The 26,305-nt window shown below is 42.1% G+C and overlaps 2 protein-coding genes across 6 annotated transcripts in view; one reads left to right on the top strand and one right to left on the bottom strand.

Annotated features, from left to right (window-relative positions):
- Nucleotides 1–3,205: 3,205 nt before the first annotated feature.
- Nucleotides 3,206–18,359, bottom strand: vrk1 (VRK serine/threonine kinase 1). Of its 3 annotated transcripts, none has more exons than XM_021573903.2 (13): nucleotides 18,248–18,359; nucleotides 16,296–16,455; nucleotides 16,059–16,114; nucleotides 15,662–15,731; nucleotides 14,953–15,040; nucleotides 13,580–13,688; nucleotides 13,213–13,305; nucleotides 10,907–11,039; nucleotides 10,292–10,412; nucleotides 10,138–10,196; nucleotides 6,443–6,618; nucleotides 4,695–4,791; nucleotides 3,206–4,605 (listed from the first exon to the last, which is right to left on the bottom strand). In XM_021573903.2, exons 2-13 carry the CDS (start codon nucleotides 16,453–16,455, stop codon nucleotides 4,415–4,417), a joined length of 1,353 nt encoding a protein of 450 aa, XP_021429578.2. In that variant the 5' UTR covers nucleotides 18,248–18,359; the 3' UTR covers nucleotides 3,206–4,414. The 3 variants fall into 3 exon arrangements, with proteins under 3 accessions (XP_021429578.2, XP_021429579.2, XP_036810531.1); XM_021573904.2 differs by having other exon boundaries at nucleotides 4,695–4,788; nucleotides 18,121–18,305; XM_036954636.1 differs by having other exon boundaries at nucleotides 18,121–18,272.
- A 66-nt stretch (nucleotides 18,360–18,425) lies between these two features.
- Nucleotides 18,426–26,305, top strand: part of si:dkey-288a3.2 (protein phosphatase 1 regulatory subunit 37) — a 41,499-nt gene continuing 33,619 nt past the window's right edge. For all 3 annotated transcript variants that reach the window (XM_036954638.1, XM_036954637.1, XM_036954639.1), the window contains exons 1-2: nucleotides 18,426–19,238; nucleotides 20,336–20,433. In XM_036954638.1, the coding sequence (XP_036810533.1) occupies nucleotides 19,085–19,238; nucleotides 20,336–20,433 (252 nt within the window). In that variant the 5' untranslated portion in view covers nucleotides 18,426–19,084. The remainder of the gene's footprint in view (nucleotides 19,239–20,335; nucleotides 20,434–26,305) is intronic.

Here is a 26,305-nt window from a genome sequence, read left to right as displayed (position 1 = left end):
ATTTATACGGAGACTTGATTACCCACAGGTGGATTGTATTTATCATCATTAGTCATTTAGGTCAACATTGGATCATTCAGAGATCCTCACTGAACTTCTGGAGAGTTTGCTGCACTGAAAGTAAAGGGGCTGAATAATTTTGCACGCCCAAATTTTCAGTTTTGGATTTGTTCAAAAAGTTTGAAATATCCAATAAATGTCATTCCACTTCATAATTGTGTCCCACTTGTTGTTGATTCTTCACAAAAAAATACAGTTTTATATCTTTATGTTTGAAGCCTGAAATGTGGCAAAAGGTCGCAAAGTTCAAGGGGGCCGAATACTTTCGCAAGGCACTCTATATAATATATATATATATGGTAATATACTGAACTATTACCAACTATCAGGTGAGGGAAAGGTGGATGTCTTTTGAAAGCTTAAATCAATATGCAACATAACAATGTGAGTATAGAAAAAAAAAATGAACAGGGTTATTATTTTAATCATTAATAGAGGCACTATTCCACAGACCTGTCTTTCAAAACATTGATGTTCAAAAGAACCACTTCTCTGCCCACAGACGATGGTAAAATGTTGAACTTTAGCAGTAATATGGGCTACAGAGACACTAATCTATGTCTGACCATCTCTTTTCGCCAAATGTGAGCCGAATGACCGTTAAATCAGCTCTAATCTCCTCACATTAGTCCCTTGACCCTAAATACGACGCTCGGCCCCAGTCAGGCGTTTTCAGTTACAGAAGTTAGACACAATCGGTCTAATTTGCGACTGTTTTAGTAAATCCTGTCACTTAATTTGAAGTCCTGCACATCAGGCCTAATTACTGCACTGAAGCTGTGGCCAACCCACCGGTGGAGGATAGGCCATGGGAGAAGCTAGAAGTGGAGAGGGAAGAGTGGAGTGAGGAGATGGAAGGGGGAGAAGAGAGGGAAGGGATGGGGCATGAGCCCTCAGCCCTGGTACCCAATCATGTCAGACACACTAGAGCACCAAACTGACGCTTCACATTCCCATCAGCAGTTAGAGGGAGATACTTATCTATTAGGGGGTCACGAGAAGAAGATAATGTTAAGTAGAAACTGGTCATCTATGTTGTAAATGGAAACTATGCAGGACAAACAGGTAAGGAAACCAAGTGTATTGTATGTGTGGGATGACTGAGTAGCATGGAGGCATTTTAGCTTTCCCATATATTTTTCACCTATTGGATTCAAAATATACATGACACACATAAACATGATATAGGGTGCCCGATCAAAAACACATTTTTACATTTCATTCAGATTGTCATGCTAACAACTTTGACGACAACCCCAAAATGTAAAATCCTCAACAGTTGTTACGAGAAACCTGCACCACATCTCTGTTCTTATTAACCGAATGTACTCGGTTAGGAAGTCGCAACTTTTTGGGGATATGCAATAAATGTTAAAGATATGCTAGATAAAACAACCCCACTTAACATTTCAGAACATGAATAATCATATTTGTCTTGGGTAAAATGTTATCTTATAAACATATAAGGATGTGGAATTTCATCACCAAAGAGTGGGTGGACATTCTACATGACACATGTTTTAGTGTACAGAAAGCATTCCACAGACTCTCACATCATTATTATTTTATTATCCAACTTACAGAAGGCCATGCGTGTTAACAAAATGAAATATTTAAAAAAAATATGCCGTGCAGAAGAGATAAACGATACTGTACAAACTTTTTTTTATTTTTTAAAAAGGAGTATCTCTTAAAGTGGAACTGACAGCATTTTAGAAATATGAAATCGTATTAAAATGTGTTCATATACACCCCCAGGAAGAATGACACTTGGAAACAGTCTGACAAGCACGCACTTAGATAATGTCGTTTTCACATTTTTTTCATAAATTCTTAGAATGTTTGGGATTTACATATACTAAGGTGGTTGTGAAATTTCTACAGCAATATAGAGTGGGAAATTGGCAGTGAGTTTGGACAAGTAATAGACACCGCTGTAAATAAAACTTTATAAAAACATCTGTCTTGTCCAAGACCGGAGTCTACACAGACTGGTGTGCTGTAGGCAATCGGAGCTACAGTAGGGCTTTATACAAACAAGCCATTTGCCAGACAGGCCTGCCAGCATTCACTTTGAACTGGACTGTGTGTGTTTACAGGCAGATACAACAGCGCAACTTTTAGATCATTTGAGCACATTCGATAAAAGCAACAAAAATATACCTAAATGGATTTCTGCAAATACGTAAACACCACAGAGTCCTCTTACATTTGGGAACTTTTGAGAGGTGGGCTCAACCATTGAGAGGTGGGCTCTCTCTCCCTCAGTTATGCAAATCAACAAGAACAACTAATGCTAGGCTGTGCAAGATGAGCTAAAATCTAACAAAAGTGACAATAGATACAGTTGAAGTCAGAAGTTTACATATACTTAGGTTGGAATCATTAACACTCGACAAATTTCTTGTTAACAAACTATAGTTTTGGCAAGTCGGTTAGGACATCGACTTTGTGCATGACAAGTCATTTTTCCAACAATTGTTTACAGGCAGATTATTTCACTTATAATTCAATGTATCACAATTCCAGGTGGTCAGAAGTTTACATATACTAAGTTGACTGTGCCTTTAAACAGCTTGGAAAATTCCAGAAAATGATGTCACGGCTTTAGAGGCTTCTGATAGGCTAATTGACATCCTTTGAGTCAATTGGGGGTGTACCTGTGGATGTATTTCAAGGCCTACCTTCAAACTCTTTGCTTGACATCATGGGAAAATCAAAAGAAATCAGACAAGACCTCAGACAAAAATGTGTAAAACCTCCACAAGTCTGGTTCATCCTTGGGAGCAAGTTCCAAACGCCTGAAGGAACCATGTTCATCTGTACAAACAATAGTACCCAAGTATAAACACCATGGGACCATGCAGCCGTCATACCGCTCAGGAAGGAAGACGCGTTCCGTCTCCTAGAGATGAACGTACTTTGGTGCGGAAAGTGCAAATCAATCCCAGAACAACAAAGGACCTTGTGAAGATGCTGGAGGAAACGGGTACAAAAGTATAAACATAACCTGAAAGGCCGCTCAGCAAGGAAGAAGCCACTGCTCCAAAAGCGCCATAAAAATGCCAGACTACGATTTGCAACTGCACATGGGGACGAAGATCGTACTTTTTAGAGAAATGTCCTAGAAATACTGTACTATTATTCTGACATTTCACATTCTTAAAATAAAGTGGTGATCCTAACTGACCAAAGACAGGGAATTTTTACTAGGATTAAATGTCAGGAATTGTGAAAAACTGAGTTTAAATGCATTTGGCTAAGGTGTATGTAAACTTCCGACAACTGTAAACCCTCTCAAACTTGTTCAGCTAGTTGGCTGTCAAAATTGCACTGATAAAACAATGGGGAATTGTAGCCTACTTGTCATTCTACAGCTTGCCTGCCAATACATGCTTGTCCCAACAAAGCACCCAAGCTAACTGGCTGAAGTTGGCTAGCTTGCTAGCTAGCTACTTCCAGACACAAATGAGAGAACACCTCACTGACCATTTCACTCAGCGTAGCAGAGCTGGTTAGGCTGTTCACATGTTAACTAAAGTGTTTGTGATTAACTATTACCTTCTTTGCATATGTTTACTGACACTGGTCATATTCCGCAAGTGCAAATTCATCCGTTATTCTGGGCTCTGGCACACTCAGACAAGAGTGCACTGAAATTGGAGTAGATAGCCAGAGTGAATTTGCAAACGCAAGAGATATGCTAACTGAATAACAGTCGTTCAAGTTCTTGCTAGCTAACCAAATGACACCTGCATCTCTAGCTGTGTATAGCCACCGAAAAACAATATGAGAGGAATAAGTCAGTCACTCAACCACTCCTCCAAGGGCATGACATGACATCCTCCTAGCGTTAGGCTCCGCGTTTTTAGCTTGACACATGAGAAGATACGCTAGCCTATTAGCCACGTTATGACTGACTTGTGATCATCGCTCTTGCTAGTTCGATTGTATTGATAGTCCTATCCTTAGTTACATTTCATCCGTTTTGGTCCAAAATATTGAGTCATTGAAACTAAAACGGTGCATCCTGAATGCAGGCAGCAAACAATGTACCAGGCCAGCTGTGATTTACAACCTGATAGCAATATTTATGGGACTACCAAGAAATGTATTGGTGAATTATATTAATCATGCATTGAACTGCATCCATCTATTCTGCCAACAATGCCTTAGTCTACATCATGGACTGTTAAGTCAAATAGAAGCTATATTTAAAACCGTTACAAAGTTGATTTTGTAGCGTAAACTGGGAATGACATTTTTTTTTTGACTGATATTATGATTGTTTGTTTCATATCTGCAAAGTAGTTCAAATTAAAGGGTGGCTGGAACACAGAATGAGAAGTACAACTCATTCTGATTCTAATGGGTCTGCCTTTTTCTTGGGTCTACCTCTGCCTCTCTTCAGGCCAGGAGTGGTCTGAGTAGCCATCTCCACCAGTATCTTCTCGGGGCTAGCAGCCTTCTTCTTCGGGCTAGCAGCAGTCTTTTTAAGGGTCGCTTTCTTCTTGGGGATGACTACCCTTTTCACTCCATTCACCTCTGTAGGGAGAAGATTACAATTTCAAAACAGTGAGATTTAACCCGAAGAGAGGGGAGGGGAGAGGAGAAGGAAAAAAGGAGATTCTTACCTTTCTTTTCAGCTTTTCTTTTCTTGGCGGGAGTGCCGTCGGTCTCGTCATTAGCCTCCCCTTCATAATCTACCGCTCTCTTTCTTTTGGGAGTCTTCTGTGAGGAGAGGGAAAGAAAAGAGGGATGAGAACAAGTGCAGAGAGAGAGCAACAGCAAGAGAAACAGCGAGAGAGAGCGAGCGCAGTGGTCAAATCTCCCGGTCCGCTTGCAGAATCCTTGGAGAAGGCCGAAACCAAACATGAAATGAGAAACTCTGCTTGGGTTCACGACGACCGAACGTTTACATCCGCCCAGAGCCTTGTGTGACATCTGAGCAAATGCAATTATCACTGCCATCTCGCAGAGTAAGAAAACCTTCTACGGGAATAATCCATTCAAAGTACAAATTCAATTATGGTTCCATGACTATCTAAATAAAAACAATGGTCAGCGCTAATTCTGTTTCTCGGGTCATCATTTAAGGCATCTGGGAACTTTCTTTGGGGTCAAAGTTGAGATTTGATGGTTTAGTAACTGACAAAGCAGAGCTGTATCCGTACTTAGTGAGGTGATCCCTTTGGTTTCATAAACTATGACTTAATTTTTTCCCCCCTTATACAGATTAAAGACTAAAACGAGATAATAACTTTGTCCATGAAATCATACCAGCCGAGAATGAGGCGACGAGAAAGATGCACTTAACGACAGCAATCAAATCCTCCATCTCCCCTTCCTTCCCTCCTCCCTTCCACCTTTCCTCCATCTCTCAGACTGTATAATGAACGCTCGCCCCTCTCTCGGACTTGAACTATCACTCACCCAACCCCCCCCCCCCCCTCTTCTCTTCCCTCTCTCCTCTCTGCTGACTTCCATTTTGCCAATTGCTACCTCATGATTACCAGCAGACCCTGCTGAGCTGAACAGATTGGCTGGATAATTACATACAATAACGGCAGTGGGCAGGTAACCCTCAACTGGCATGGGCCAGCTCCCCGGTGGCACCTTCCATATGCAAACGGCATTGTGGGTAGTGCGAGGAGGGGGGAGGAAGAGGGGAAGAGGGAGGAGATCCCTCCCTCTGCCGTGAGAGCGGAGCGCTGATTGCGGGGCCGCGCCGACTCCAAGGTTACCGTGTCAGCAAATTTGTGATACATTAGCGAGGGATAAACACAGGTACTCAGACCTGTCGGATAAGAGGGATGGAGGGAGGGAGGAGAGGAGGGAGGTAGAGAGGAAGGAAGAGGGGAAGATAATGAAGAGAAGGGGAGAGGAGGAGGGAGATAGGTAAGATGGAGAAGGGAGGGCAGGAAAGGGAAGGAATTGTGAGAATCGAGAGAGCGGGGAGGAGAGAAATGGAAAAAGGCTTTTGAGCTGGTTGGAGGAATCCCAGTGTGGAAGCCAGAGTAATGTAGAAATGGCTTTGAACAGCAAAATGAAGGCTCCCGTGTGTGTGTGGTTTGGGTGTAAAAACGCCAATAAGCAGCGGTCAAGGTACATCTGTTAAAAGCATCACACCTTAATTGGATTTGAAAATCAATGCACTTGGCAGCCATTCACACTAACGTGCACAATTAGTCTGGGACCGTGCTCAGGCATTTTTACATTTCAAATGGCTTTTAACAGGTAAACACATTAGGGGTGGTTGAAATGGGCTCCGTTTGAAAGGCCGGGCTTCAAAAAGGTCTGGAGCGTGCCAGGTTTTAAACGCTGAGGCTACCATGACCGCACAGCAACACGTCTTTCTGTGTTGGGCTCTTTGTGGACCGACCTCGACAGAGGACAATGGCCCGCCTCCGTTGACCGATGAGGAGAACTCCAGCTTGTCGTCATCTTTGGCGCCGATCGACTTAAGCCCCGCCTCCAGAATGGACCGGAGCTTCTGATAGGCCGGCTTGTCTGTGTAGCTTAGAGTCTTCACCTCCTCCACAAACTTCTGAAGTTCGTCTAAAAAGGAGAGGAAACAATAGATATTGGGGGGGTTAGATTTGAGCCTTAAGTTTTAGGTCAGGAGTCCTCGCACGAAGCAAAGATTGAAGATAAAGTTGTATATGAGCTGCGCTGCTTACCCCAAAAAGAATGACTGAAGATCATAACATTAGAGACATTGTGCACACCATGGAAATACAAGTTTGATATTAATAACATGTATTGAACTCAATAGTTAAGCCCCGGTGTTTCAGCTGCTTCCTTCCTCAAGGGATGCTGTCCAAAGCAGCGCCATCTCCAGTATACAAAAAGAGTTGATTTAGATGTTCCATTTATGGTAATCTCTACTGAGAGGGTCACACAGATTTAAGAACACATTTTACGTGAGTCCTATCCACAATTAAAAGGTAGCTAGCTGCAGTGGTTTCATTTCTACTGTTCAATGAAGCACACAGTAGAAAATAGTACGAGGCAATGAATTTCTACCTGTTTCCCAAGCTGCTCCAACAACATTGTGATAAAAATACAGTCATCCAACACAGAGAAGAAACAACGTACCATATTCAACCAAAAACAGACAAACTAAGTCAAATCAACGATTCACAACTGACGATAAACTGAAAAACTGATGCTCTGAACGCTTGTTATCTAGGTGTTGATCCACCTCTACGCAGACGACACCATCCTGTATACATCTGGCCCTTATTTGGACACTGTGTTAACAAACCTCCAAACGAGCTTCAATGCCATACAACACTCCTTCCGTGGCATCCAACTGCTCTTAAATGCTAGTAAAACTAAATGCATGCTCTTCAACCGATCGCGGCTCGCCACCGCCAATCATCACTACTCTGGACGGTTAGAATGTGTGGACAACTACAAATACCTAGGTGCCTGGCTAGACTGTAAACTCTCCTTCCAGACTCACATTAAGCATCTCCAATCCAAAATTAAATCTAGAATTGGCTTCCTATTGCGCAACAAAGTCACCTTCACTCACGCTGCCAAACATACCCTCGTAAATCTTGACTGTCCTACCGATCCTCAACTTCAGCGATGTAATTTACAAAATAGCCTCCAACAGTCCACTCAGCAAACTGTGCCATCCGTTTTGGCACCAAAGCCCCATATACTACCCACCACTGCGACCTGTATGCTCTTGTCGGCTGGCCCTCGCTACATATTCGTCGCCAAACCCACTGGCTCCAGGTCATAAGTCTTTGCTAAGTAAAGCTCTGCCTTACCTCAGTTCACTGGTCACCTTAGCAACACCCACCCGTAGCACGCGCTCCAGCAGGTATATTTCACTGGTCATCCCCAAAGCCAACACCTAAATATGCCGCCTTTCCTTCCAGTTCTCTGCTGCCAATGACGATTTGCAAAAAAAAACAAAACTCTGAAGTTGGAGACATATCTCCCTCACTAACTTTAAAACATCAGCTATCTGAGAAGCTTACCAATCGCTGCAGCTGTACACAGCCCTTCTGTACACAGCCCATCCAACTACCTACCTCATCCCCATATTGTTTTTATTTACTTTTTTGCACATCAGTATTTCTACTTGCACATCATCATCATCTGCACATCTATCACTCCAGTGTTAATCTGCTAAAATTGTGATTACTTCGCTACTTTTGGCTTATTTATTGCCTTACCTCTGTACGCCATTTGCACACACTGTATATAGATTTTTTTGCTATTGTGTTATTGACTGCACATTTGTTTATCCCATGTGTAACTCTGTATTGTTGTGTGTCGAACTGCTTTGCTTTATCTTGGCCAGGTCGCAGTTGTATATGAGAACTTGTTCTCAACTGGCCTACCTGGTTAAATAAAGGTGAAATGAAAACAGAATTTAAAAAAAAAAGTGTAAGCTAGCGCACTTCCTTCCAGTTACACTCCTCCTCTACCCGCATTCCTTTCCTCTCTCCTAATACAGCCAGCACTGGCACTTTGACCTTGGGGCTAAGTCAAGAGAGAGTGAGGAGGAGAGGATAGAGGGATGAGGAGAGGAAGTGGCACGGTGCGTCAGCCCCTCTTCCTTCTGCTCCGTTGCTCCCAAACTGTTGTTTACCGCCTGGGTGAAAGCTAAAATAAGTCACACCAAACAGAATTAGTGATGATGGCGGACACAACAGAACCATGACGGCTCCACTGCAGTCACCTCTCTCTCTGGGCCGTTGTGATGCGTTGCGTGTTGCTGTACGCACAAGACAACAGCCCGCGGAGAAATCTTTCCTTCTGTCACACGGCTGCCACAAAGCGCACAGAGCGGGCGCTGCCACATAGGGATCAGAGGAGAGGAGGCCGACAACAGTAGGCGGAGAGGAGGAGGGAGGCAAGGCCCTGGCTTCAGGATTAAAGGGACAGTTAAACTCCCCAAGTCAAAGTTTGTTATAAGGCCCAGCGCAGTCAAAAAACATGATTTCACCCGAAACATTTCCACACTATGAAGTCGGAATGGTACTGTAATATTGTGAAAATTATGAAAATGCCCTTTTGTGTAAGAGCTGTTCGAAAATAACGGCCTGAAATTTCAGCCTGTTTTGGTGGGATGGGGTTTTGGCCTAGTGACATCACCAGACGGTAAATGAGTTAATAGACCAATGAGAAAGAGTGTTCCATCCCTCTCTGCCAGTAACAGCTAGTTTTCAGTTTCCCCCACCCCACTCCCAGACAGTCCTAGCAAAAGTCTTGCTTGAGAAATTGCTCTTTGCTAAGAAGCTATTTTTGTTTATGTTTGACCACAATTGAAGACAAAAAAAAATAAAAAAATCACAGTAAAGGTACTTCATTGTTAACTAAAAATGATTTGATGTCGAGATAAAAAACAGCTGCATTGGACGTGCTCCTACTTCAGATAGAATTGTCTTGTCGACTATGGCCCCCTGGTCCATATTCTAAAGGTGAAAGATATGTAGAGCCAAATTAAATCTACAGGCCTCAATACCGTACGAATGGCCCACAAATCGTTCAAAAATAAAATCATAGATATTTAACAAACCCTCAAAAAAAGTTTACAACATATTTGAAGTGTTTTCACTCCAAATGGCTAGAAAACCTCAGTGAACACTCTAGCCGTCCATACTGACTCTCACCTATGCTTCACACTAATGCGCTCAACACATATGTAAGTTCACGGCTTCACAACAAAGTTAAAGTGGAAAGTTTTGTTGCGGTCGGAGAATTAGCGGTGGTGCTAATGAATTAGCATTCATTATGAGGGAATCGGCAGGTCCCATTATTATGGAGTGAACAGCCACTCTCCTCTCCTCTGTGTGTGTGATGAAGAAGTGCTTCAGTTCAATTAGGGCTGGTTGGGGCTGTGAATGAAGCAGAGGCACGGGGTGTAATGTGGAGGGCTGAACTCCCAACACAGGTGTTCTCAAGGACCACAGAGAGTCAGTCAGTTCAGCTAGTAATGACAACGTAACTGGCAAGTTTCCACAGCAATATGGGCTTCGACACAAAAAGGAAACTGATACCAGGGGGCGAGTCCAAAATAAATAAATAAAAAAGTGAATGAAAAGACCTCACCTGGCTTGTCTTGTGGGGAGAAACATTGAGACATGAAGTCTGAGACGTTCTCTCTGCATCTGTGAGGGGGAGAAGAAAAAAAAAAATTAAGAGGGATGTGCGCACAAGCACTTGTGCGTGTTTTGCACATGCAGGTGCGTGTGTGACATCTTACCGTAGTTTTGAGTCTCTGACGTAGAGGGAGTCTTGCAGCTTGTCTTCCCAGGGCAATTTACTACAGAGCCACTGGACCATACAGTACCCCAGGATCTCCAGATCACTCCTTCTACAAGGTGCTGGAGACATAGAACGGTTGAGTTGACCAATAGACACGAAACTCTGGACTTACATTTGCCGACATAATCAGCGATGGAGCTGTTGAAATCTGCCCGCGTAGGTGTGCATTACAGCAGTTGTTTCTGTTGTCCAATTTCAAAGCGTGATTGTGAGAGCAGCCCACCCCAATTGGCTGTCGCATGGTTGCATAGCAGAAATGGGCATAAACGTGGGGATTTTTCAACACAGCTCGCAAGCTTTCGAGTCGCCAACCATTAAGTGTCTGTGTGTCCTTGTGTTTCCTCCTCCCATCGAAAACGACTGGTCGCTGGTAGCTAGGTGTGAACGACAGGTTATATACACCGTAACCGCTGGTAGCTAGGTGGTGTTAATACAAGTTAATCAACTATTTTTTTTAAAAAATGTTCCGTTTCAAACCATTTCCCCCCCCCAACATTTGCTCCCAAATGAACGTGCCCCTGGCTTGGCTAAAGGCGAGGTGAGGTGTACTTACAGACTCCTTTGTGTGCGTCGATGCTGGTGAACTCGATGGTCCCGTCGTGGCACCTCTTAGGGTCCTCCTTGTACTCCTTCAGTATGCCTTCAGGAGAGTACCTATAGGCCAGCCCATAATCTACTAAATAAACCTATAGGTTTGCAAACAAAAACAGACAAATTCATGCATGCACACACGGACACATATCCAACCTAAGGAATATACACGAGATGGGCCTAGAACTAGTATATTACTAATAAACTGTACATGTGTGGGGGGCGGGAGGGGAAATCACCTGGACTACAAGAATAAAATAAGGATCTTTCCCTTTCAATAAGATTCAATACGCATAAAGATACATGGGCTCCGATACAGGAACGATGCGTTATACAGTAGATTGAAATGATTCCATACGATTCGGTTTGATTAGAGAACAAATCGATGCAATTTGGTTTGATGCACTAACATTTGTTGCATAAACACATTCATTTCCTATTCTAAATTAAACATCTGCTGTTGATGGAGCTCATGAGCTGGACCTCTCTGAGCTAGATCTGTCTTGAGAGGACTTCTGTGTGTGTGTGATGTATGGTCTATGTACTCACCTGAGCTGAGCCATAAGGGAGACTTGGCATATACCACCCCACTATAAGATTGTGTGTGTGTGTGTGTGTGTGTGTGTGTGTGTGTGTGTGGGGGGGGGGGGGGGGGGGGAAGACAGTGTAGCCTGTTTTTGTCCCCCCCCCACTTTGGTTCTGAAATCACCTAATTAACTTGTCATTTTGGCAGATTAAGTGTTTAAGATAGCAATGTATCAATATTTATTGTTTACAAATTAGCTATGACATAGCCAATGAATATATAGCATAATTTTGGATTTCACCCCCCCCCCCCCCCCATCTCAAAATCGAAGGGTTTCAACCGACAGTTTGGAAGTTCTCCTCTTGCTTCAGCCATGCAGTGCACTTTGCAAAAATGATAGCTCATTGTACATCTAAAAATGACCATACACACCGACTGTTTAAAGCCAAATTACCAACGCTGCTGTTGACGATGAACCTGATCAAAATAAAAACCGATGGTAAACCCTGTTCAGCAGCTATAGCCAGATTACAGTTGTCTCCGGTAGCTTACTTTTATTCTGGTAAAACACACAGCACAAAAGATAACAATAACCTAGCAAATGACATCGGTTGTCACTCGACTAATAAAAGCCCAACATCACGCAAGTCAGTTAAGCACTTGAACGCTAAAGGTGCCACGCAGACGTGCAAGATCAGGAACGGGCCTCCAACCTGGCGTTAGTAAGCAAGCGAAACTGGGCAGGGTGCGCAGTTTCACAAGGTCACTGACATTGCCTGGGGATGTTTGGCACGCACGCAAAATGACATGTAGATCAATGACAGTCGACACAGTTACAAGCAGTTCGACACTGAGAGGACCCATCGGTCGTCCCAAAAGATGAGCGGCATTTTAGAAAGAACGCAATATGAGCAACAGCAGCAATTCCTAGCGGTTTTCTGGACAGACGCGTGCATCGGCGAATCGTCACATCCGTACAAAGCCTACAAAACTAGTCATGGCTACAGTACAGAAAGTCAAACAAATGTTTCCAACAACTGCAGGGAGGGAGGGAGTAGGCAGATTGAGAGAGAGCTAACACTGAGACTCCCAAGGGTCTGCTTTCTAAATTGTCATTTAAAAATAGCACTTTAATAACACACCATGGATACATTATTAATCTCTAAATTAAATATTTGCCCCTGCCCCCACCTTGTTTGCTTGAAAGATCTCTTACCAGTCATCTAATCTCTCCCCTGTTTAGAGGAATGATGAACGCCCCACCATCACCCTCCTCTCTCTCTCATTTGTTTAATTGAATCTAATGAACCAGTGGCAGGAGCATAATCAAATAAATAAACATATCCCACGTTTTTTTTCAACTTAGCTACATATCGGGTCAAAGGAATTGCTTCCCTTGAAGAGGTAGAGACAATCATTTGAAATCGTACCCAGACTGAGAAATAGGCCTTCCCTCTGAAACCGTAATCCACTACACACATAGCACATAGCTAGCTAGGCTACATAGCCCTGATAATATAGTGTACCAAGTATGCGAGCCATATCAGGACTAAAAACTCCACTACGTAGGCGTTTCTCAATCCACTCCCGCGGTACTATCACACCTGATTGAACTAAAAACTTAACATCAAGCCCTGGCTTAATAATGAGCTCAAAGTCAGGTGCGTTAGCACAGGGCCAGATCAAAAAAAAGGTACCAGTCAATGCAGAGTGAATAGCAGACAGGTGGGACAGCCACTGACCTGATTGGGGTTGTTGTGGCTGAGGAGGAGGTTGGATGCTTTGATGTCAGCATGGACATACTCATGCTCATGGATGTACTCCAGAATGTCAAGCTACACAAGTGAGCGGAGAAGAGAAGTCAACAAAAAAATAGCAAACGCATTATTTACTGAGATAGTAGTGCATAGGCAAACAAAATGAGCGAGAATTTTTTATTTTTTTTAACACAACTCTCAAGACACAGTAAATTAGATAAACAGCCAACAATTTGTTTTTTTTTTTTAATAGCGTGAATTAAATAAATCAATGCTTTAGTTAGCTGTCGTTTTAGTCTCCCCCCGTGGCCCGATTATCTAAAAATTGGCAGTTAAGATGACTAAAACTCACGAGTCTCAGTCCGAGCTGCAGGACCAGTTTTCGGGGGAACCTCCTCCCACTCTCCTCAAACTTCTTCTGCAGGTCCGTCCCAAACCGGTCCATCACCATGAACCTGTACCTGGGAAGGGAGGAACCAGAGGGAAACAGATTCAGGGCGCATCCCAAATGGCACCCAATTCCTATAGTGCACTACTTATATGGCACCCTATGGGCCCTGGTCAACAGTAGTGCACTATAAAGGCAATAGGGTGCCAATTGGGGAGCACCAAATCGCATATGTTAATCAATCAACATCCCTTTCTTTGCAGCTGGAGAAGTGGCGGGTTGCTTGGACATTCATGAATGCATAACTTTACGGGTGTCTGTAAAGTAAACAATTGCTATGTTGGTTCAAAGCAGTGTTGTCACGATACCAGAATTTTGACTTTGAGACCAGGTTTAGTATCACAATACTCGATACTCTATACCAAAATGACACCACGGCGAAACAAGAAAGTGTATTTGCCAAAGTCATGGAATGGCACTTGATCTACACACGTTTTTTTTAGTTCAATATCCCTACATTTAAAATGTTTGAATGTATGCATTAATGAATCAATTATACAACTAATTTGACATTGGGTAAAAAATAAACAAAGTATATAACAACATAACATAATAGTCTATTGATAAACTGGGTAACTCAAGATGTAGCCTAGGCCTTTTCACAATGCAGGTGGATGCATATTAAATAGGAGTGTGTGCAGGCATTGAGTTATTAAGCTTGTTTTGGCTGATTTCAAATCAAAATGTTATTTGTCACATGCGCCAAATACAACCCTACCGTGAAATGCTTACTTACAAGCCCTTTTCATGGGCCTACAGATGAAAAACAATATTTCCATTAAATTTGGGACTTATTTTCAATATCTTATTTTATAAAAGTGTGTGGTGTCTCTTTAAGACCCATGATGGCATTCACACACACAGTTCCAGGCTCAAGCAAAGATGATTTTGACTGGGAGAGACGTGAGGCTGGGGGAGATTAAGTGAATAAATAAAGTTTTTGGTGACAATCAGCTTTGAAATCAGCAATATTCTGCGGACAGGGTAGAGCTAGCAATGAGTAAGCGGAGCAGGCACGGAGCCCTAGCGCTATGAGGGGACATCGGCTGCGTTGATCGAATTGATCCTTTCTCGATCAGTAGATGACTTGAGAAACATTTGACAAAAGTACCCGAAAGTAACAGAAGTTCTAGTACCAAACCGTTTTTCATGTTACACTATCGAAAAAAAGTACTACGGTTTCGGTATATTGTGTGACACTAGTTCAAAGGTATTTAAATGAGACTGCCATCAAAGGTACTGAAAGAACCAGGTTTTAAAAAGGCACTAGTCAATACCTGTTCCCTCCTTTCTCATGCAGTCCAGACCCCCAGTACTTTGGCACTCCCAAATACTTTGTCTTGTGAGACTTCATCCAACTCTGAACTACAATACAAAAAAAAAAATGGAGAACAGTTGTAAAAATAAATAAAAATACTACATATGAAAAACAACAAAAATACTCAGCTAAAACAACATCACAACATGCTAAAAGAGAGTCACTTGTTAATGGTTAAACCATATGACTGCAAGTGAAAAGTAACAGTGAGGCAAATCAAGATAGTACTATTTAGCCGGTCATACAAACGCTTCCAAACACACTTCCTAAAACTTGGTGGTGGTGCTCAAAGTAATGAGAAGGATAATTCCATGGGAGGCGAGCCAGAGGCGGTCGCAAGCTAATCTGCTACTGGGACAAATATTTACCAACAGACACCACCATATTCCATGAATAAAATATGAGCCTTCGTTCCTTAGTAATATAACAGTTAATTGTCAGGGGAGATTGACATTCGGATTGTTATGATATAAAATGCAAAGTTGTGGCCTTGGGGCGAACGCAGGAGCCAAAGGCACCATGTTGGAAAGTGAAGACCTCACTACATGGCCCTACTACTTCACTTATTTAATTAAGAAAGTTGTTCATTTCGCTATTCGTGGTTGTTTGTTCCAGTGTTGAGGGACCGCGTGGGTGTGCAATCTTGAGGGAGGGAGTGGTATGCATACTTTGATCCGGCTTGGCAGCTCGCATGTAGAACTTGAGCTCTGAGAACAGTGGTCCGTTGTCACTGGGCTCCTAGATGAAGGGGGGGGGGGGGGGGGGGGACCAGGACAGTTGACCAAACAGTACAGCTTTATTCATCCCATTTGTGTCAGTTTATGACATAATCAGGAGCATAAGATCAGTTAAACTCATCCTGGAAACATTATACAGAACATGCAGCATAGGTAAGCCTGGAGTCATGCAGGGTAGTTAAGAGTATATTGTCATCAACTGTACAGGCATACAGTAAGGATGCTAAATGTTTCCTTTGTCTTGCGTGTACAGGCATGAGATAGAACTGAGGCCAATCAGGCAATCATATACAAAAAGGCTTGGATTACCAAGCCAGAGTTGTCTTACCACTTTGATGACATATGGGGCACCAGCACCAACCGTTTTAGATGAATTCTTATCGGCTGTAAAACAATAACAGACCTCAGGCTAGCCTAGAGTTTAAAAGGGAATGGGCTGGAAATACATATGCAAGACATGTAGTATTCTTGATCTTCTGAGGTCAGCGGATGAGGAATTCCCGATCAATAATCAACGAACTAGCCTAGATGTGTTTTATAACCCATGTTGCCATGCCTCTCTTACCCAGATAGAGCAGTCCGAAGCCGCCCTGTCCAATGGGGGCCCCCAGTTTCCAGGACTTCTTGCCAGTATCTGTAAGTACTTCTCCAGGGGGGAACTCCTCAGCAAGCTTTCTCTTTTCTGGTCCTCTGCCCTTCCCTGCTGCCTTTGCTTTAGGGGGCATCTGGAGGGACAGGATAGAGAATCTATGCAATCTAGTGACACATCTAGCAGATGTAACAGTGTTTCCTTCAACAAAACTATCTTGCCACTGCCTGTCAGTAAGGGAGCCTGGCTCCTCCCAAAACATATAGCTTGTTATAAAGCTAGCAATGCTTTAATTTGACCTTCACCAACAAAGCAGTTTTCTTGAATGTCTCAGTGAGGTTTGAATATGATGTGTAAACAGCATATCACATGATACTTCACTTGAGTGGCAAGCGACTGAATGAAGGTAACCAATAAGGTAGCTAGCACATCGATTACTTCTGGCTCATCGAACTACCTAGTTAAGATACACTATATATACAAAAGTATGTGGACACCCCTTCAAAATAGTGGACTCTGCTTTTTCAGCCACACCCGATGCTGACTTGTGTCTAAAATCGAGCACACAGCCATGCAATCTCCATAGTCATACATGGGCAGTAGAATGGCCTTACTGAAGAGCTCAGTGACTTTCCACATGGCAACGTCATAGGATGCCACATTTCCAACAAGTCAGTTTGACTAATTTCTGCCCTGGTCAACATTGTAAAGTGGAAACGTCTAGGAGCAACAATGGCTAAGCTGCGAAATGGAAGGCCACAAAATTTCAAAGAATGGGACAGCCGAGTGCTGAAGCGTGTAAAAATCCTATGTCCTGGGTTGCAAAACTTACTAGAGTTCCAAACTGCCTCAAGAAGCAACGTTAGCAGCCGGACACAAACCTAAGATCACCATGCATAATGCCACGCGTCAGCTGGAGTGGCGTAAAGCTCGCCGCCATTGGACTCTGGAGCAGAGGGAATGCCTTCTCTGGAGTGATGAAACACACTTAACCATCTGGCAGTCCAACAGACACATTTGGGTTTGGCAGATGCCAGGAGAACGCTACCTTCCTGAATGCATAGTCCCAACTGTAAAGTTTGGTGGAGGAATAATGGTTCGGGCTAGGCCCCTTTAGTTCCAGTGAAGTGAAATCTTAACACTACAGCATAAAATGACATATTCTATACGATTCTGTGCAACAGTTTGGGAAGGCCCTTTCCTGTTTCAGCGCAACAATGCCCCATGCACAAAGCGAGGTCCATACAGAAATGGTTTGTCGAGATCGGTGTGGAATAACTTGACTGGCCTGCACAGAGCCCTGACCTCAACCCCATCGGGATTAATTGGAACACCGACTGCGAGCCAGACCTAATCTTCCAACATCAGTGCCAGACCTCACTAATGCTCGTGGCTGAATGGAAGCAAGTCCCTGCAGCAATGTTCCAACATCTAGTGGAAAACCTTCCCAGAAGAGTGGATGGAGGCTGTCATAGCAGCAAAGGGGCTCCAACTCCATATTCATGTCTATAATTTTGGAATGAGATGTTAGACGAGCAGGTGTCCATATACTTTTGGTCATGTTGTGTAGCTTATTAACGTCAATCTAGCCAGTTTCCCTCACCAAATGGGGCGAGAGGTTTTTCCTATTTAGCTAACGTTAACTACTAGTTGGTAGCAACATTTTGCGAACTTAAACGCCAATATCGGGTAAACAAGCGTGCATACGTTTGAAAGATTGTCAGAACATATAGCTAGTTAGCTTAACTATTTTGCTAACGTCGTAGATACATTAGCTATCTGAAATTAGCAAAAGCCTTGCCTTTGGATGATTAGATCGCAAAACCCAGCGTTTCCATGATAATCGTGTTCTTAAACACGGTATATCAATATATCTAAACAAAGGCATTGGATTTTACAGGTTTATAACATAAACCTTTAACGCAAACCTCGTTGACTTTGGTGTTATTTCCAAGCTATCCTCGATGCTTCTCAAAAATTCCCGCACTGCAGTCCAACCGGAAATCGATTGGCGCATTCTGCAACACTGCTCAAGCCTATTGGTCAGAAACACTTCCTGACATTTGCATATTTACAGGGGTGCTGGGAAATGACGTTCTAAATCGAATGTGACGTTGATGCAGGTGCTCATGCTGAGGAGGAGATGAAGGAGGATAAAGGAGAAGAGCAGCAGCAGCAGCACATCTACATTCAAAAGTATAAACATTTGATAGGTTTAGCAAAGTTAGTAGAGATTGCAGGCAGTGAGAATATCAAAATGAGAAGTCGATCATTCTAAATTTGTATGATATATATTATATATTGTGTAGTTATCAATTATATTGTAACCTATTTTATACAAGTTTAACTGAATTATTATTGTACTTGTTGCTGGCCATTTGATAGTTTTAGAAAATATTGGGTTTCACTTGCATCACATGGCATGGCTCATGAATAAGATATGGGCACATGAGTAGCCCTATCTTGTTTCTAGCCTGAGCATCTCCCTGGAAGTGTTGCACTGGAAACCTAAACTTTGGGAGAGTTTGAATCCTGTTGCCACTAGACGAGGAGTTTATTCAATGCCATCGCTTTTATAACAAAACGTGTAGTTTGATGACCTGTGAGCTACGACTGTATAAAACAAGAATGGCCCTTGAGATGTCCAACGATAAACGGATAAAACTCGGAGCGCTCTGGTGACTCGAATCCAATTGCGCCCCTATCCAAAAAATATCCTCCCCAACTGGGAGATTCATACTGGACGTTTGGAAGCGGAACGAACGATGACTAGACGCAGTGACAGCGATAATGACGGAGAGACTTCATCCCCGTCTCCGTCCTGGCGCCCAAAGAAATGTAAAGGTGAAAAGCATGTGTCTTTCCCTCCGGATGAGGAGATAGTGTCAGGCTTCGCTGAGCGCAAGGACACGATCAATGGTGAGCTGATGTCCTCTACCTCTTCTTTCCCTTGATGGCTCTGAGGGAATAAGGGAGGGATAACTTTTAGTGATTGATATAGGCCCACTTAGAATCTGCACGTAGGTATGGTATAGGCCAGTCGGCATAGGCTAATGTTGTTCTGTGTAGTGTGGAGGGCTGATTGATGTAAGGTAGACCTAGCACTAATCAGTTTCATACTCCACTCATTGGACATTTTGACATTTTACATGGTCTCAAGATCAAGTCTCCTGATTTGTATTCTGGTCCTCCCCTCTTTCCCTCCCTGATTCCCCACCCTCCTATATTTATTAGTGATTTGCATAAACATGGTAACCAACACAGAATCACAGCAGTATCTCCTAGTGACCTAAATGTTTTGAAGTAAATTAATTAATTACTGTAGATATGTTTTAATTAATGGCAAGGATTTAAGCATCCTGAGGCGCACACACACACACACACTTTTCTAATCAGATTCAAGATAAGTGTTTTTATTGGTTTAGAGGGAGCTGTCATTCTCTGGGTATACTTACATGATGTTTACAGAACCATTGGAATGACTATGGAGTCCATTATCATGTTACGGTTTTAGTGATGAGTGGTGTGAAATACATTATTTGTGAGCGTTATAACTTTAGTGTGACACAAATGATGTATCAAGTTTGAGACAGTCAGTGAGTCAAGTGTTTCCATCTGCAAGTCCTATAGGCCTAGCTACACCTGTTAGGCTCACTCCATAAGGCACCTGGGATGAATTTGATCGCTTGATTGGTTGATTTATAAGGCAGATACTCATCCTCTCTGCCCTTCCCACTTCCAAATGACTGACATCTTCTCCCTTCCCCACAGTCAGTCAATCAGAAGTGTACAGGTTCCATCCAAAATGGCACCCTATTACCTAATAAGTGCATTACTTTTTACCAGAGCCATATAGGCCCTGGTCAAAAGTAGCACACTAAATAGGGAATAGGGTGCCATTTAGGATGTGGGACTGTGTACCATCCGTATGGCCTAAGCACTTTGGAGTGGGAGCTCCCAGTTCATTGGGACAGAGAGACATTAAGGTGGGTAATGAGTGTATTCTTCTATTTTAGTTGACAGCCTCACCTTGGCAGAGGTAATTGAGGCCTACAAGAGGAGCTGCGACAGGCACCAGGTGGAACCTAAACCCAAGATTCTGGAACAACTTGAGGTACATTCCACAGAGATCCTATTAAAAGATTAGTTTAATGTAATTCTATGGTACATCCGTAGAAAATATGCTTCTAGAACCAAGACTGCTTCAAAGTCATATTTCATATATATTGTCCCTAAAATCTTTTATTTCAACCCATTTTGGCCAGTAATTGAAACCTGATATGGGGTCTTTTTAACCTTCCCAAAAAAATCCCCATAGAACCTTTTTTTTATTTTTTATTTTTTAAACATTTTTTTTACAGTATACAGTACATGTTGCACTGTGGTACATTAGTAGTGAAAAAGAAAGACAATTCTGATCAGTTCATATCGGTATAAAACCCAGTGATATGAATCATCTCTGACTATACTGATTTGTGGTGGTCCCTTGTCTTTGTAGCAGACACTCACAGTAGTAGACACACAGTGTGACTGCACATATTAAAATTCCAAGGGTAATTTGGATCAGTTCGTTCAATCAGCCTCAATCAGGCTTATTGCACAAAAAATTAGAACTGCATCTCTTGTGCAAAGAAGAGGCTAAGAGCAGGTTAACTACTACATTGGATTTAAGTTAGTGGCTTTGTAAATAATAGCACAGCTGTAAACAAAAACAAATAAACATGGGCTAGTGCGGACACACACTACACACACACACACACACACACACACACACACACACACACACACAAACAAACTCCGACATGTATAATTTATTTTATGTACTTACTTATTATACTTGGACCAGCAATGTTAAGAACATCAGTTTCCCTCCTGCATAAATGTAAGATTAGATCAAAGAGAATTCTTTGTTGGAAATTAGAGACTTAGCAGTGCTTATATTAAGAACACACACTCACACATTCCCACACTGTATTATGTTGGACGCACTAATGAACCCAATTGCGTTCGAAATGAATGTAGGTGGTCCTCCTAAAAGAGTAAAATATGTATGGTTAAGGAGTAGCTAAGAGGAGAAATATTTAGCCGAGAGAGAGAGGGCTGAGAGTGAATTCATAATAAGAGTATGCAAAATGAGAGTGTGAGCTTAAAGAGCATATTTATTAAATTAGGTATTTTCAGCAGGGTAATCCCCCTGAGGTTGGCCGTTGAAGACTATTTAAAGCTTTTATTGTACCCGTGGGCTTTCGCTGTTTCTTTGAAATGTTTTAAGTGGATAAAACAGTATTGCTTTTGGTTACATCTTCATAAACAATAATGGGTTTCAGCTCAGGGCCCAGGGCTGCCTTAGTTAAACACAGACTCTCTTACTCTTTCATTTCATTTTCCCTCTGAAGTCTGGAATTTCATGAAGCTTTATTTTCTGGGTTAGATCCTGTGATTATTTACATAATTCTGATAAGTCCTATCAACATAGTTAAGCCCTATTTAGGCATGGGGGAGAAAGGTTAACTTTTCAAAATGCTGCAATCATTCGGAATCAAAATGAGACCCTTGACTTGGACATGAAGGACTGTTGTAATTTTTTGTTTGAATGGCCCAATGGCAGCCATGTTTGCATCAATAAAGTACCTTTCTCTAATAGATTTCCATTCAAATTGAGCAAAAAAAACGATTTCTCAAGCTAGAATTTTGATAGGACTGTCTGGGAGTGGTCTGAGTGGGGAGGGGAAACTTAAAACTAGAAGTTATTGGCTGAGAGGTTTGGAACTCTCTTTGTAATTGGTCGATTAACCAATTTATCGCATGGTGATGTCATCATTGATGCTGAAACTCCCGCCCACGCAAATCTGATGATTAGAAGGTCCTGTGTAGATTATATTTTCAACCATAAACTAACACTGAAGACATTTCTTCTCACTTTTACAGTGTTAGTTTCATCAGCTGTTGTACAATATGAATCAAAACATAGGAACAACCGAATGTTGACTGCACTTGGCCTTTAAAGTATGATTTGTTTACTTTTATGTTCATTCATTTCAAAAGCACCTCCAATTTTATTAGTGTCCTGTATTCATTTGGAGCTCTCACCTACAGTACAAGGGTGTGATGATATGATTCCAAAAATACTATTAAGACTTAAATCACAATGACCTAAATAGGATTTAGTATTCTCTCTGGGTTGTTGGCACCAGGTGGAGTAGCCTAAGCTAGGAATTAGTTGCTTGTTGTTGAATCATTTAAGGAATAGATATCGGTTATTTCTCTTGCAGATTTTTCAGTTGAGTGGACTGAGGAGAAATCAATTACCCTGTCATAAATTCCCTATTTATTGAAGGATGAATTATCCCTCCCGGTGCAAAGCTGCCAACGTGATATTCTATTGCTGTTAAATTCACAAGGTTTAATTCACAGAAATGCAGTTTTTGTTGTGTGTGTAGCCAAAGGAATTTGAAGACAAAAAAAATATTTGTGCATTAGATGCAAACCCTGCTGGTTTCTCATTCTCTTGACTAGCGTTAATATTGTTCTGCTGTAGCGGCCCACCTACTGTACGGTACGGTGGTGTTACAACATGATCCTTGGCTGCTGCCAGCCAGTGTGCCTCTCACAGCACACAGAGATCTCTCTCTCTCTTTCTCGCCTCGTGTAATTCTAAAGAGAAACACATTAAAACAATTAAATGCATGAAATGATTTTTATTGTGTCTCCCCAGGTGTAGAGAATAGGCAGATGAGAGGTAAATGTCACTAAGTAAGAGTTACACTCTTTCCAAGGCTGTTGTTAGTCCTTCAGATGCAAATAAAAGCTGAGCGAGGTGATAGGGATTCGAATGTTTTCGACTGAATGCAGGCTTATCAACAACAAAAACAAACATGGGAACCGGACATATGTCTCCTCGCTCATTACAACACAGACAGCGATAAGAGGTGACGCTTACTGGGGCAATGCCCTAACCACAGCTATCTGAACACAGGAGTGTGAGAGCCTGAAGAGAAGAGTGCTTCCTTTCCTTAGCTTGGCTGGAGACCATTGGGGACCTACACAGGCTCACACTCAAGATTGTAATTTGGTAACGCTCAGACAAACTTTCACTAAAACATCATTTTTTTAGAAGTGAAAGGATCTGTGACTCCTCTCAATATTAATTTTAATTTGAAGGGAGCCCTCTAATATGGTTCATTTTGGTTATATTAAAATACATTCAACAGTGGACAAAATAGCTTTGAAAGTTTTGGAAAATAGATTTTGATTTTATAAGTAACCAAAAATGTTATATAAGTAGTATTAGTCCTATTTTAGAATAATACCAGTATTAGTATTAGTGATTATTGAATTAATTTGCAGTTGTAATATTGCTGTTGCAGCAGCCTCATCTTGATAAGATCTGACATATCCAGAGATCAGGCATAGGTTTTGTAAATAGCTTACATTTCAAACCAAACGGTTCCCATTTGAGTCAATCCTGTCGTCTGTGTGTACCCATCTCTCCCTCTCCCTCTTGTGCTCTCTGTCTATCTCCCTCTCTCTCTCGGAGCCCTGTACCTCAGCATCCATCAGAAAAGCACAGCGTCTATGATATGCAATAACCCTCTGTCTGCCCAGCGATACGATACAAACTCACATACATCTAAACACCATCCAGTCTAAATAACTTCCCATGCAGACTTTTTTTTTAAACTTGACCCTCTGGACTTTACTGATACACACAACACACGCTTATGCTGTGCTTTCTGTAGTATGGAGATGATATTTCTGATTATATTTTTAGCTCTGCTACACACCACAAAAACACCCTCACATGCATGCAGGCACACACACACACACACACACACACACACACACACACACACACACACACACACACACACACACACACACACACACACACACACACACACACACACACACACACACACACACACACACACACACACACACACACACACACACACACAGAGAGAGAAGCTCTCAAACATGGAGGAGCGGAAGCATGCAGAGGCAGGTGGTGAATATAAACATTCTATTTTACATCTAGCATTTAGGGATACAATACACAAATACTTTACATGAAGACTCATTAATAATGTTACCAAATGTACTATCACACATTTCAAAATCATTACAGATGAACAAAGAAAGACAGTGGGAAATATTTTCAAAGTCAATTAGAATTTTGTGTACTGTACGTTACGTTTTTTTTTAATGATAAATGAAGTTACTAATTTTGTCTCTTCTCTTTCTAGACACTGCAGGTTTAATTGCTAATTGTTAACTGGGAATGAATACATTTGCATATTAATTAGCTCCCAATTTACATTTTTTATTTGCTGCCTTCAAAGGGTGTGAGATAAAAGGTCGTGTTATTTTAAATAATTTATCCTTTATTGCAGAAAAGATGCTGAATGGAAAATGTGCTGGTGATTTTAACCCCTAAGAGCTTTAACTGTAGAAAAGTGCTCAGAAAAAAAATCAACTTTTTTTTCAACTAATTAAATGAGTTTTTTAAAAAAAGAAGCTGCAGTGAAACATTTGTTAATTCAAAGGCAGAGCGCGGGACTGGGATTCCTGGACCGACGACGGAGTGATGAATGGCAAATGCACCAGAGATGACTTCGCTAGAAGTCAAGTTTAGAAACCATATCCCTCTCTGCCTGGGAGAGGGAAAGCTTGTCTTTCTTTTCTTTTTATCCCTTCATTTTGTCCCTCTCCCTCCTGATACATCAATAGGTTTGGCACTCGGTCCCTTCGTTTTTCTCCTCCACGCTAGGCAGCACATCTCAGCAGCAGAGCAACAGGGAAAAGGAAGGGGGCTCATAAGTTCAGAAATTCATTAAGATGAAAAAAAGCAACTACTCTGTGTGTGTGTGTGGGTGTGTGTGTGCGCACTTGCACTTGTGTGGTTGTTTGTGTGATCGGTGGGGTGGGCCGGTGGTTGCACAGCCTCAAATGATTTTACAGACATTTGTCACATCTCTGTACTCTATCCCAAACAGAATATATACAGTATATTGACCGACCACACCGTATAACACTTTCATGTCTCCTGCTCATCAATAAAATCCTCTCTTTGGGTTATTCTGCTAAGTACTCAGAAGAGATGCTATCATAAAGTAGAACAATATCATAACTCATACAGCTATAATGTTATATTAGGGGATTTAATAAATTGATATGCATGCTCTGTTTTGTGGTGGTGGTTCCTCTGTAAATAAAATATGGATATTTCTCAGAGGGATACACATTTCAGAGACAGACAGAGAGGGAGTACTGTTTCAGGGCGTAGCAGGCCTACATGATGCTGTTCATTCCAGGCTCTAACCTATTAGTGTGTGTGTGTGTGTGTGTGTGTGTGTGTGTGTGTGTGTGTGTGTGTGTGTGTGTGTGTGTGTGTGTGTGTGTGTGTGTGTGTGTGTGTGTGTGTGTGTGCGTGCGTGCGTGCGTGCGTGCGTGCGTGCGTGCGTGCGTGCGTGCGTGCGTGCGTGCGTGCGTGCGTGCGTGCGTGCGTGCGTGCGTGCGTGCGTGCGTGCGTGCGTGTTAGCCTTTTCTGCCGCCAACATTGTCTTTGGCACAATATGTGTTGCACGTTCTTTTTAGGCGAATGTGACATGTCACTCATGTGTCTTGCGTTATTCCTTGTATTGTTTTGGTGTGTTTCTGCACACTGATAATTTCAAAGGAAATGTGTAATTATAACCAATAATACGCCTCTATTTACAAAGTGTTATTTATTTATGTTATCTTGATTAATGTAGTTTGGTTCTGGCTGAGAACATTTTTACGGGGTCTATTGTCTCTCTTCCCTGCTCCTAGACAGAAAATATATAGGAAATCATTCCTTCAAGGTATTTTGTACTCTCATGTCCCTTCAACAATGAATCATATTTAAGGATGAAATAAAACAGGCAGTATATGAGAATAAGCCGGTGGCATCTTCACACAGTGGGATTTGGCAAAACGAAGACGGCGTGCATTCGGTTCCTCCA

The sequence above is a fragment of the Oncorhynchus mykiss genome, chromosome 19 (assembly GCF_013265735.2).
Source record: "Oncorhynchus mykiss isolate Arlee chromosome 19, USDA_OmykA_1.1, whole genome shotgun sequence".
NCBI classification, from domain to species: Eukaryota; Metazoa; Chordata; class Actinopteri; order Salmoniformes; family Salmonidae; genus Oncorhynchus; species Oncorhynchus mykiss.
The sequence above is the reverse complement of the archived record's forward strand: the minus strand, read 5'-3'. Positions and strand labels throughout refer to the sequence as shown.